At 36.3% G+C, this 13,554-nt stretch overlaps 1 protein-coding gene across 1 annotated transcript in view; it reads right to left on the bottom strand.

Moving 5' to 3' along the window:
- The window catches only part of CFAP47 (cilia and flagella associated protein 47), a 503,782-nt gene that overhangs the window by 379,638 nt on the left and 110,590 nt on the right, over positions 1 to 13,554 (bottom strand). The window contains 4 exon segments of the mRNA XM_065900147.1: positions 3,506 to 3,546; positions 3,549 to 3,596; positions 7,922 to 8,066; positions 11,271 to 11,309. Coding sequence (XP_065756219.1) covers positions 3,506 to 3,546; positions 3,549 to 3,596; positions 7,922 to 8,066; positions 11,271 to 11,309 — 273 coding nt within the window.

Genomic DNA, 13,554 nt, shown 5'->3' with positions numbered 1-13,554 from the left:
ATAATATTTGCAATCTATTGTTTTGTTTTGTTTTTGTTTTTTTGCGGTACGCGGGCCTCTCACTGTTGTGGTCTCTCCCGTTGCGGAGCACAGGCTCCAGACGCGCAGGCTTAGCGGCCATGGCTCACGGGCCTAGCCGCTCGGCAGCATGTGGGATCTTCCCGGACCGGGGCACGAACCCGTGTCCCCTGCATCGGCAGGCAGACTCTCAACCACTGCGCCACCAGGGAAGCCCTGCAATCTATTACAGTATTCCTAAAAAAAATCTAAAATAAATTGGAGGATAATTAAAAGTAACTGATGCTTAAAGTAAGATAAACAGTTTTACACCTCATCAACATAATTTATTTTCAAAATATTGATATGAGAGCATAAAAATAATAAAACCCAATCATTTACACTGCACAAAACAGCATAGAAAAATTATTTCAAAATATTTCAAACTTTTGCTGAGCAGTATAAAATGCTTTAATAACATAAACAGCATATCTTTTTTCTGAATATGAAGCTCAATTTTATACAGAAACCACTTCTCTCTAAATTTTTTATTAATTTAATGCAACAAAAACCAAAATTACCATAGAAGTTTTAGCTATAAACTCAAGAAAAAGATTCTAAAGTTCATCAAGAAAAATGGCCAAGGGGCTTCCCTGGTGGTGCAGTGGTTGAGAATCTGCCTGCCAATGCAGGGGACACAGGTTCGAGCCTTGGTCTGGGAGGATCCCACGTGTCGCAGAGCAACTGGACCCGTGAGCCACTACTACTGAGCCTGCGTGTCTGGAGCTTGTGCTCCGCAGCAAGAGAGGCTGCGACAGTGAGAGGCCCGCACACCATGATGAAGAGTGGCCCCCACTCGCCACAACTAGAGAAAGCCCACGCGCAGAAATGAAGACCCAACATAGCCAAAAATAAATAAATAAATAAAATTTAAAAGAAAAATGGCCAATGGTATTTTAAAAGGAAAAGAATATAGTTATCCTACCAGAGAATTAAAAGAATTTTAACAGTACCAACCAGGCCAAATTGTTAGCCAATAAATCATTACTGTTGTATGGTGGCTTGTTATGCAAGAAGAATCAAAGAATTTTAAGTGCAATTTAAAATTCACCTTTCACCTCTGAGGTTGGCAGAATATTACATACACATACATATATAATGGATGCAACCTAGTTGTACAAAGAAAGACGACAGTAAGCAACATTTTACACTGTTACTAGTGGCTAATACTACTGGTATAACCGTTTTGAAGAGCAATTTGACAACACATATCAATAGCCTAAAATATGTGCACAGAGTCTGACTCAATTATTCTACTTCTAGGATGATATAATGAACACCTATAATGTGAAAACAAACAGTTATTTACAAGGATGTTTCTTACAGAATCATTTATAGAGTCAAAAAATGGAAAAATCTTAAGTGTACAGTAAGAAGGATTAGTTTAATAACTATAACATAGTATAGCCATAAAATATTATCCCTAACAAATTAAATTGCATTTAGAATACTTAATGACACAAAAAGCAATTGATAACATTTAAATTAATACACTCAGCAAAAAAAATGCAGGTTAAAAATGTTCATAAAGTATTATTTCATTATAATTATAGACATAGAAATATAAGTATAGAGATAGAAGGAGAAAAAACAAAGATACCCCAAAATATAAACAGAGGTCATTGTTATGTATTAGGATTTATTTTGTATTCTTTCTTTCTGCTTTTCTAAACTTCCCATTTAATTTTGACAAGAGACTTTAATAATCAGGAGGAGAATATCACTGATATGCAAGATTGAAATATAAGATGATGCTGAGAAAACCTGCAAATCGTTAGGATATGTGGGAGTTGAGTAGGCTTTGAAAGCTATTAAAATACTGTAAAAATTAAAAAGATAAACATCCTCTGAATCTCTTCAAATAACTTGTTAATTATGCTTTTGTCTGAATTAGAAAGACAAGTCACAGATTGTATTATTCAACAAATAATTGTAATACCTTGACAATATTTCATGCACTTCAAAATCCTTTGCTGAAAAGATAAAAGGAAAATGTAAATAATGTGTATTTTGATATTATCTGATAGCCCAAATTAGGCCAAAGGAAACTATTCCTAAAATGACTTTCAAAAAAAGCAAAGATGTTCTCTCTCTTCTGGATAACCCTGCTAAAGAGTATCTATCTAAATGTCACTGGTTCATGAATGTAGATGAATAATTATTACACACTAAACCTGTAGAAATCAAATATAGTATGGTATACATCTTAATGTTGTATAATACAACTTAATGTTGTATATAAAATTAAAAATTTTCATTTTCTTTAATATCGGAAGAGTAACCTTTGATATCTCATCCACTATGATTGTCAAAAACTAGAACAGACAAAAGAGTGAACTCTGTAGACGTTATCATTCCATGTGAACCATATGTGCACAAAACCCACAAAATACATCCCAGCTAATGTACTGCACCTAAGAAGGCAAAATTAATCTTTAGCATTTTCTTAAATCTGAATTTAAGAAAATTTTTTAATTTTCTTGACTTTTTCCTCCTGAAAGCTAAATAACAGCTATTATTGTTCCTAAAATAAGATTTTAATCTCAGTAAACTCTGTAGTTTGGTAACATTACTAAAAAATGGATTATTAAAGATGTACTTTGTTAGCATTCAATACACCTTCTTGTTGTGCTTTAATTCCTTTCCTTTAGTTGATTCTATCCTACACCTACTGGGTACAAGGCATCATGCTAGTTATGCTGGAATATAAAAAATGTTTTGACATAAGAGTTTCATACTCTAATTGCCATATAGCAGTTTGATTCTTGTTTGGGAGGATGCAGCGACATGCCTTTCCATATCATAGGTAGCAAGACGCTCTCTCTTTGGCACTTCTATTGCCTTCAAAGCAAAAGCATATCAGAGATTGCCCCTGAAATTTTGCCAGTGGTATCCCTTCCTCCTGGGCACATTCTAGGAAAGGCTTTTTTCTTTGATTTTCTTTGTTTGTTGTTTTTGTTGGTGTTTTTAAATCACCAAACATCGAGGGACACTACCCAAGAACCAGTGTTATAGCAACCCCTCTTAAATCTTCACAGCATGTCTTTGGTGATTTCAGGTGATGATTCTAAGAACATCAAGCATACCCCACTCAAATATAAGTAGAGAGCACATGCTGGCTCAAATATAAGTGATTTTGGGGTTAGCCTCAACTTTCCTCTCCTTCACAACATGTCATATCTTGAATTTTCTAGAGAGCATAACTGAGACCACAAGACCACGAAGGCTCCTTGTGTGTGCCCTCTGCACCTCTTGAGATACACTGCAATCATGAAGCCAGACACCTCCGCGATCATTTTACTGAATTAAAGGGTATACCCAGACATGCTCACAAGTAGAAAAAGACCCACTACAAAAAGAACTTAGGTGATCTTCAATAGCTTCTTAGTTAGGATTATCTTAACTCCACAACTCTCCAGTAATGTGAGTAATAGAAAGCTTAACTTACTTCTTTGGGAGAAAATGCTAGGCCACACTCCAGAGATGTCTCTCTAACTCCAAGGAATATATGTCAGGAAATGCAGTGTCTGTGAATTCCCCTATAAGAGCAGAAAAAGGACACTTTTTTTTTTTTTAAGCCAGATACATATCTATGATGCTATTGTTAAATGTGGAAATGAAACTTTGAGAAACCTCATCAAAATGTTCACAACAATCAAAAAACAGTCGCTAAAACATCTGTGCAGGGCTGCATAAGGTTGCTAGGTTAAGGAATCACTCTTAATGCCTAGATGCTAATCAGCAAAACTGGTATCCAAAAATGGAACCAATATATATTCAATCAGCAAAACAGAGAGGATAAACCTATTTTTTAAAATCTCCAAAGTTCAAGAATGATATCACAGTCATATTCAGATGAATATAAAAAGGTATAAAGGTCAAGATCAAATAACTGACTGAATCTTAGGTCTGAGAAAATTGAGACTCCCTCTCCAGTGAAGATGGAACAGGGAGAATCCGGACCTCCTCTGATGCCTTACGGAGTTCACAAAGAAGATAAACACAATTTCGTACAAGAAAACTTTTCAACTAAATGGTATCACTCCAGATACAAAGGGATTGGGTGGAGATACAGAAACAACTGTCAAATAGTAACACAAACTTCAGGGTCAAAAATTATAACCACTTAAATAAACTTCTAAAATAAGTTCCTGAAAGATCAAATGTTAGCTACAATAGAACCTCTGCCCTCATCTAAACAATTCTAAAAATCCTTTTTTCTCCCTAAAGTTTTCTGATTAATCCAAGGAATGATAATAATTTCAATTACCCTGCCTCAAAATAAACATTTAAAACTCATTTCATTCTCCTTCACCCTACTCAATTTCTCTCAACTTGATGTATGATATAAAAACCATTAAACAAATGAATAAAAAGGATCCATTAAGTGTTTATTAACACAAACATGTTTGTGGTGTGGGAAAAAATACATATATTATACAGCAAAGAATATCCACCTAGAATGGCTATATATCTCGAATACATAAAATATAATAAAAATAGATATTCTTAAATATATTTGAAGTATATATAAACATATAGATTGTGAAATGCAATAATCCAAGACAGCATCAATAAATATTTCTTGAGCACCTATAATGTGCAGAGAACTATGTCAGACAACTCTAGCAGAAAACAAAAATTGGAACCATAGTCCTTGACCTCATGGAGCTCACAGCGTAGTAAGGGAGACAAACAAGTACAAAGCTCTTTCTGATACAAGGTACAATTTGGTTAGTGCTATAATAAAACTCACCTAATGTCCTAAAGGAGCAAAGGCAAAAAAAATAATTTCAACCGACTGGATAGGGGTACGAATGGGGCTAATGATTCATAGGATGCAGGAGGTTGATGCTAATTTATAAAAGAGGGTGGAATCTCAGGCAGCAGGGACAGAAGAGGAGGAACTAGCCTAGGAGGAGGGAAGCCCAGTGCCAAAGGAAATGTGTAACACAATCTGGTTGCAGTAGAGACAGCTGATGGAGCCTACAATGGGAGAGGTGACTGGAAAGAAAAGGTGGCATCATAGCTAAATAGATCTCAGTATTTCCTCCCCCTTAAGTCATTCTTGTCCTGAAACGATAATGTGAAAAACCAAGTCTAATTTGTCACAGAAGGACATTTATGTTTTAACATACTCATAATAATAAATTTTCAGGACATTTTAAGTATAAACTTTATTGCAAATTGTTAATAATTGTTAAGATCAACTTATATACATCCTAGACTGTGTCAGCAGCCTGCTGTTGAGAACCACTGCTACTGGTAACAGGAAACCAACAAAGCTTTTCAAGCAGAGGGCAGATGGGATAAGATCTTTGCTTGAAGGAGATCACTCTCTGGTATAGGTATGAGGATAAAGGCTTGGAGGCAAGGAAAGCATTTTAAAAGATGATCCAGTGACCTAGAAGGGAAGCTTGAGCTAGGGCTAAGGCAGAATTGTGGAAAGAAATGCATCTTGCCGAGTAGCTCTGCACAATAACCAGGAAGAGCCTGTGATCCATTAACAAGGTGCATGAATACATATGAGGCAGTCAGAGTAAAGTGTTAATGCAACTAAAGTTTCAACATCCAGATTTTCCAAAAAAGAATATAAATCTCATATGGATTTCCAACTGCCTACTGTTATGATTCCTGGGCTATTCCACAGTCCCCTCAAACACAGCATGCTTGCCTAGATCTATTCCTTTCCTCACATTATATCAACTATGAAGAGTCCCTCCCATCACATACGTCTTAGAGTCAAAAACTGGGAGTGATCCAAGACTTCCTCCTCTTCCTTAATACTGATGTCCGCTTGGTAACCACATCGAAGCATTTCTAATTTCTCAGCACCTCTGTACTCTCCTCCTTCCTGTCCCTGGTATCAATGTCTGAGCTCAGGCTCTCATCACTTCTCACCTGTATGGCCACCATACCTAACTGATCCCCCTGTCTCTGTTTTTGCCCCTCCCATACCCACCTTTTCCCCCAGCCCATTTTCAACTTTGCTCCAAAAGGAAAATTAGTGAAGGGCAAGCCTACTCATTAGGCTACTCATTAATATCAATCCTTTAATTGTGCTGCCTAACCTCTAGGATAAATGTCCAGAAAAAACTATTAGTTACCTGGGTCTCACTTGCCCCTCTATACTCTATAGTCCAAACTACTTGCCACACTGACTCATTTCTAGGCCTTTACTTGCATTCTTTCATATCACCTTCTCTGTTTCTCTCCTTATTCTTCTAAATTCAGATTAGGCATCAACTTCTCCAAGAAATCTTTCCTGTTGGTGATTCTCAGCTAGTTTCCCTTAGCATATGCTTCCTTAGCACCAGGTACTGACCTGTCTTGTAGCATCCACATGCTATATGGTAATAACCCAATTCTTTTTTTTTTTGCGGTACGCGGGCCTCTCACTGTTGTGGCCTCTCCCATTGCGGAGCACAGGCTCCAGACGTGCAGGCTCAGCGGCCATGGCTCACGAGCCCAGCCGCTCCGCGGCATGTGGGATCTTCCCGGACCGGGGCACGAACCTGTATCCCCTGCATCGGCAGGCGGACTCTCAACCACTGCGCCACCAGGGAAGCCCCTAACCCAATTCTTTGTCTCTCTCTCCTACTGTTATATAGGTGGTCTCCATTTATCATTTAGATCCAATAGCCATCTTTCTCTGCTCTCCTCTGTCCTGACCTCTACAGACTGATTCATCTAGGTCCCTTGCTCTTCTGTCTCTGACTTGGTTCAACCACAGGGAAATGTCAGCAAGATATCAGAGAGTAGGAGGTATTTATGCCCTCATGTCTTCCCTGCCTTGGCTGCAATTCTGGCAAGGACAGCATTTTTTTTTTTTTTTTTTTTTTACAGTTATAGCTTTTATTAGATGGCCCCTCTTTCAGAGTTTCACCACTCACAGGGCTTCAATAATATCTTGCCTCCTGTTGCTCCTTCTGGCCTAGAGGTAGAAGCAGCTTCCATCCCTTGTCAGTTTTTTTTAACCTGGCTCCCAGGTCCATACATAATTCCTTCACTAAATCATCTTCAGTTAAATGCTTTGAGTCATTTGTTTACTACTAAGACCCTGATAAACTTACTGTTAACTTTTGGAGAACAAGTAAGATGTCTTATTATCTTTATACATTCAAAGTCTAGTATCTGGCCTATAATTGGTATTCAACAAATACGTACTGAAGAAGAAATGACTAAACCAATGGTTGGCAAACATTTTTCTGTAAGGGTTTAGATAGTAAATATTTTAGGCTTTGCAAGCCATAAGGTTTCTGTCACAACTATTCAACCCTGCCATTATAGCATGAAAGCATCCAGAAACAATATACAAACAAATGAGCGTAACTGCGTTCTAATAAAACCTTCTTTATAAAAAAACAGGTGTCAGGCCAGATTTGGCCCACAGACTTTAGTTTGCCAACACCTGGAGTAAACAAATGAAACACATTTATAAAAGTGCATTTTTTTCACACTTAATTTAACATAAAGATACCTAATATATAGGTAAACACAGAGAGAGAATTCTCCAAAACATTCACCTGAAATTCTTAAGCAATTAAAACTAGCAATTAATAATTTTATTTTCATTTATAGTATATACTTATGTATAACATACTTAACCTACTATATTATATCAATTAATAAGCACAGTTATATGTCATGCATCATCAAAGTCTTCTGATATATATACATGTATTTCTAGAAATAGAACCATTATGTTTTATAGGATATAAGAAAAATATGCATTGAGTCATAAGTCAAAAATACTTAAGAATAATTGCCCTTGACTTACAGTATTTGCTTAACATTATTCCTTAGAGCAAACTTAAAACTGTTTTACTTTTACAATAATATCATAATGGTATAAAATATACACCTGATTTGTCTTTAAAATCCATAGAAAAACCTTCAAAGTCTTCCAGATTAAACTCTACTCTGGCACGTGTTACACCTTTGCTTTTTACTAAAAATGGAATAATCTGGGTAGCGCCAACATAGGTGCCACTGAAGTTAAATACATCCTAAAACATAAAAAAAGAAATCAGAATTAGAAGGTAGAGTAACAATTTATGAAAATAATGTAAATGAAAAATTACATTGCAAAACAGGAGATCTTAAAAGTCCTCATTATGAGAAAAAAATTGGTATGTCTGGTGACCAATGATAATTAGACTTACCATGGTGACCATTTCACAATATATACAAATATTGAATCATTATATTGTACACCTGAAACTAACATGTTATATGTCAATTATACCTCAATAAAAAATTATACTCATGTTTATCAAGAACATTATTACAGCAGTATTCTATACAAATTAGTTACATTTTCCTTCTTCCCCCTCCCTCCTACATGTAATCAGTTACCAAATCCCATTAATTCCGACTCCTTCACCTCTTAACTTTATTGTAATTGTATAAAGTTAGTAACTCATCACTTTTTTTTTTTCTGTACGCGGGCCTCTCACTGTTGTGGCCTCTCCCGTTGTGGAGCACAGGCTCCGGAAACGCAGGCTCAGCGGCCATGGCTCACGGGCCCAGCCGCTCTGCAGCATGTGGGATCTTCCCGGACCGGGGCACAAACCGCGTCCCCTGCACCGGCAGGTGGCCTCTCAACCACTGCGCCACCAGGGAAGCCCAGTAACTCATCACTTTTCATTTCATTGCTAGATTTGACTTTCTCCAATTCTCCCCTCCACATCTAAGTCACAATTAAACTAATTAAAAATCTGACCACATCATTTCCTGTCTTAAAATTTGATGATTCTCCTCTACAGGAGATCTACAGGACAATGTCAAGTTTGTTAGCAGGGCTCATAAAGTTCACCATGACCTTCCCCTGTCTCATGTTGCAGCCTTACCTAGCTCCACTCTCACCCCTATGACTTCATATTTCAGCAAGCTGTATGACTTGTCATTTCCAACCAGTACCTGGTGCTTCTCCCTTCTGTGTCTTTATCAAGGTGTCTCTTCTGTCAGAAGGCCCTTCTCTAACTTGTAATTGCCTGATAAAATACTATGCATCCTTCAAATACCAGTTGGATAAGCCGCAATTAATTACAATATGATCGGGACTACTTCTGTTCCTTACGTTTATTCACATTATGACATCATAATGTCCGTTTATTTGTCTATTTATGTCTCTTCTAGTGGACCTTAAGTCTCATTCATTTTTACATCTCTAGCACCTATCTGACATCTAGCTTAAATACATAAGGAATGTTTACTGAATGTATCTTAACTTTAGCTTATATGCCAGGCATGTGTACCCCACAAAACTCTGCAGGATTCCTCTCCTGGTAGAGTAACTATATATACTCTACAGTTCCTTAGTAAAAGAATCACATACACCATTAAAAGAGAAAGAGGCAACAGTATCCTAATGCTGAGAAAAACATGGCATTAAGGTCAACTGTCCACTATTTGCTTCACTTAAAATATCAACCCAGTTCTACAGGTGAAATTTGTGAAATCCAAAACAGGTAGTGAAAGTTTGATGCTTCGTATGCAAAAAATCACTCCTCTTATCCCATTTCTGGTCTTTCCCATAGGTTAATTTGGATAAAATTTCCTAATTGTTATTAAGACACACAGTCAATGCCACACAGTTATTAGATACATTGCTAACAATATCTGGTAATACTAGAATATTGTTTTTAAAAGGTAACTGGGCAGCAATGTTTAAAAATCCAACATAATTAAGAAATATTGATAAATATATATTAAAGTCCTATAAATTACTCAATTATACCATAACATGCAAAGCCTGCCACAAATATCTTTAGGACGAGGAAATGCAGTATTTAAAGTCTCCATCTTTGTCTAACATTGTTCAAGGAGGGACACCATATCAACTGAAAAAAAGCACTCTGGATACTACAGGAATCACCACTGTCTTGGACAAGCTAGCTTAGTATCCATCAGTCTATCTGGACTTACCACGCCTTCAACACTGAATAAAAGAAAGGTTAGAAAATTGTAACTTAAAGCCTAGAATTGTGGTGATGCCGTTAAAGTGCAGACTAGTGGTAAGGCCCTACCTGAGGCAACCAGCAGCCTCATCAATTTCTACTCAATTTAGTTCAGCACCAGAATGGTACTAGGTACTGGGGATAGAAAAACAAAAGGGCAGATAACCTGAAAATAATGTGACAATTGCTACAATGGAGATGTTCCCAGAGTTTAAGATGTTTGTGACATCTAATAAATGTCACAAGAGAGGGGAGAGGGGAATATGGGCTTGCTTTGAAGGATCAGGGAAAGTTTCTTTAGGTAGGTAAGACCAGATCTAACTCTGAAAGCTTGGACAGAAAAAAAAAAAAAAAAAAGCATGTATGTGCACTCTATCAACTGTAGAACAAAATTTCATTTGGGTACAGAACAATAATTCAAAAAATAAATTTGATTATAGTTCAGAAAATGTAAACCAAGACCACAGTGAGGTATTTTACACTCAATAGATTGGCAAACATTGTGTCTTATAATACAACTTATGGAGCAACAGATGTGGATCAATAGAAACTTGAGAAGAAAATATGGAAATTATCTTGTGAAGTCAAATATGTACATTATCTGCATCTCAGCAACTCCATTCCTAAAGAAACTATTTCATAAGTACCTTAGAAGATATGTACATGAATGTTCATAGCTATAGTATTTGTAATACCAAAAAAACAGACACTAATTGGATGGACAATGGAATGAGTCTACAAATTACAGTATGTCTACACAATGGACTATTAAGCAGCAGGGAAAATGAATAACATACAGCTACATATAACCTAGATGAAGTTTAAAAACATGATATTCAATTAAAAGTAACCCACCAAAGATAATATATCTTTGTTAAAGCTCAGAAATGAACAAACTAAATAATGAACCGTAAGGAATTCATACATATGTGGTAACCTAATTAGAAAAAGTAAAGGCAGAACAATGACAAAATTCAGGAAAGTAGTTATCTCTTAAGAGGGGTAGGATCATGATGAAGCCTACAGATAATTTAACTGTTCTGCTACTTAAGTTCAGTGGTGAATTCTTAAACTTTCATTAATTGGCTTAATACTCTGCTTCATCACTTATATTTATATTACATACATTAATTTCTATGTGACAAATTACTACATAATAAAAAATGTTTAACCTAAATGGGCTGACTAGGGACACATAAATAAAAATCACCACACTCATAAATTGATTATACAAATAGGTAACATACTCACAGGATTGATTTCAACATCAGCAATCTCAATAGATCCACCCTAAGGTCTATGTCTTTTGCACGGTGAATAGCAATCTATTTAGGAAAAACATAAAACTCTGTAGAAACCACACTAAAATATACTCATATACTGCTGAAGTATTACCTGGCATTTATATAACATTTTATAATTTAAATAATCATAACTTATTATAAATGTCACAAGATTTATTCTGGCAGTTATCATCCCATTTCTTGTGATGTAGAATTGATATTCCTAAAGGAGTGAATTTTCAACTCTTAAAAACTTCCATCACAAATGGGACCTCGTGAATTTGACTGAAGAGTTCTACCCATTTGCCTTGACATTATTGCTTCAAACTCTGTGTGAGCCTTTTGTATTTACCTAATTCCAAAGGAATATTCAAAATTAAAACAAGCAAGAAACTGAGTGCAAACACAGATACTAATATCCAAAACAACCATAATTCTAATGAGAGCAGCTAAAAATTGCTGAGTATATGGCCCAAGTATACTGCTAAATACATTATCTCCTTTTTAATCTTCAGTATTCTGTTAATACCCTAATTTCCAAGTGAGGAAAACTGGGGCTTAAGGTCACAAAACTTGAAAGCAGCAGTGGCTAAACTTGAACCAAGAAGTGCCTGAGCACTCAATTTCTTCCAAGAAATTTAAGACAGTGAAATAAGAATTTAGTCATGTAACTCCTACAAAATAAGAACTATAGATTACATGAACATATAATTGTCTAATCAAAATCTCAGAAGCACAAAAATATCATTCCCTGAAAGCCCTACCTGTACAAGAACAGTCAACTTCGAGATTTAAATCTAAATGTATATTAAAAAAAGAGATATGAGTGTATTTCACTCTTTTGATAGAATCAGTGGCATTGTTTATAGGTAAAGAAACCACAAAATACCACTTTTTCAGAATTATTAAGGAAAGTGAGCGCCATCTAGACAATCTTATTAACCGAATTGCTTAATTCATACTACTATATGATTTCTATATTTTATTTACAGAATATATAGTACCTAAAATACTTGACTAAAATCATAAGAAGCATAACTTAATGCTTCAGAGGTAATTACAAGTCAATATATGCTTCACTGATGAACGCCATATGTAAGTCTCAACACCCCCATGGCTGCCTTTTACTCACTTCTCCTTTCGTGGGTAACTGAAGATTCCAGGCTGCCATAACCCATTTACTACCCTCACCAATTGCTCGCTTGACCTTTTCATCTCCTGAGACTTAATCTGTACCCTGGACAATATCACCCGTCACAAATCCATGGCCTCAGAAACCATACATTCATCCGTCCCTCTCTTTCTCACAACCCTCTCTCATCCCTGCTTTCTCATCCATTTTCAGAGACTAGAGTTCCACGATGTCACATGTGTGATGTTTCCCTGATCAGCCCCAATTAACCTGTCTCCATTTTCTCTGTTATTCAACAAAGTTTATCATTCCAACTTCTCATCAATATATTCGATCCACTTATACTCATCTTGATTTTCACAGGGGTAACAGAAATAACCTCTATCATCTCTAAGATTAATCCTTAGCCTTCAGACCAACATGTATAAGCAATGGCCTCTTTACTAGACACCTCTACATAGGGATGCAAAAGGTGCCTCAAACTCATGATTTCCCTCTAAAATATGCTACTCATCCTCTAATCTTTCTTCGAATGTTGTTACCACCTGTCTCACACTTGACTTACCTGTTTTATTTATATGTGACCCTTTTCAATCATCAAACCCTAAATATTCATCTCCTAAATTTGACTAGAATTTGTCTAGAATCCTATCTCCTGAGAACACAATCTTCTCCTGCCTGGACATCATCAGCAGACTAATAACTCTGCACTGGTCGCAGTTTAACACTGCTCTATAACCAAAGTGATGTCTGAAAAATGCAAATCTGAGTGTGAAACTCTCCATGCTTAAAAACTCCAAGCTCTTAAGATGAAATTTTGACTTCCTAAGTTGTTGCTAAGGACCTGTATGACTAAAATTTATACAGGCCTCTAAATACATCTTTCCCTACTATCATCCATTCAATCTATAGCCAAGTCATGTTAAACTAAGTTTTTCATATCTGCCTTGTAGCTCTCCCTCTCCTCCCATATGCCTGAACACATTCAATTTTGTCTTCCTTGAATACTCTTTCCTCCTCTCCTCCCTCACCCCACTACTACCCCTTTCCTCTGGCTGATTCTTAACTCTGGTGTCTTTCAGATTTATCTTCCCCTAGGAAACTGCCCCTGACCATTTAA

The sequence above is a fragment of the Phocoena phocoena genome, chromosome X (genome assembly GCF_963924675.1).
Source record: "Phocoena phocoena chromosome X, mPhoPho1.1, whole genome shotgun sequence".
Lineage (NCBI taxonomy): Eukaryota > Metazoa > Chordata > Mammalia > Artiodactyla > Phocoenidae > Phocoena > Phocoena phocoena.
The sequence above is the reverse complement of the archived record's forward strand: the minus strand, read 5'-3'. Positions and strand labels throughout refer to the sequence as shown.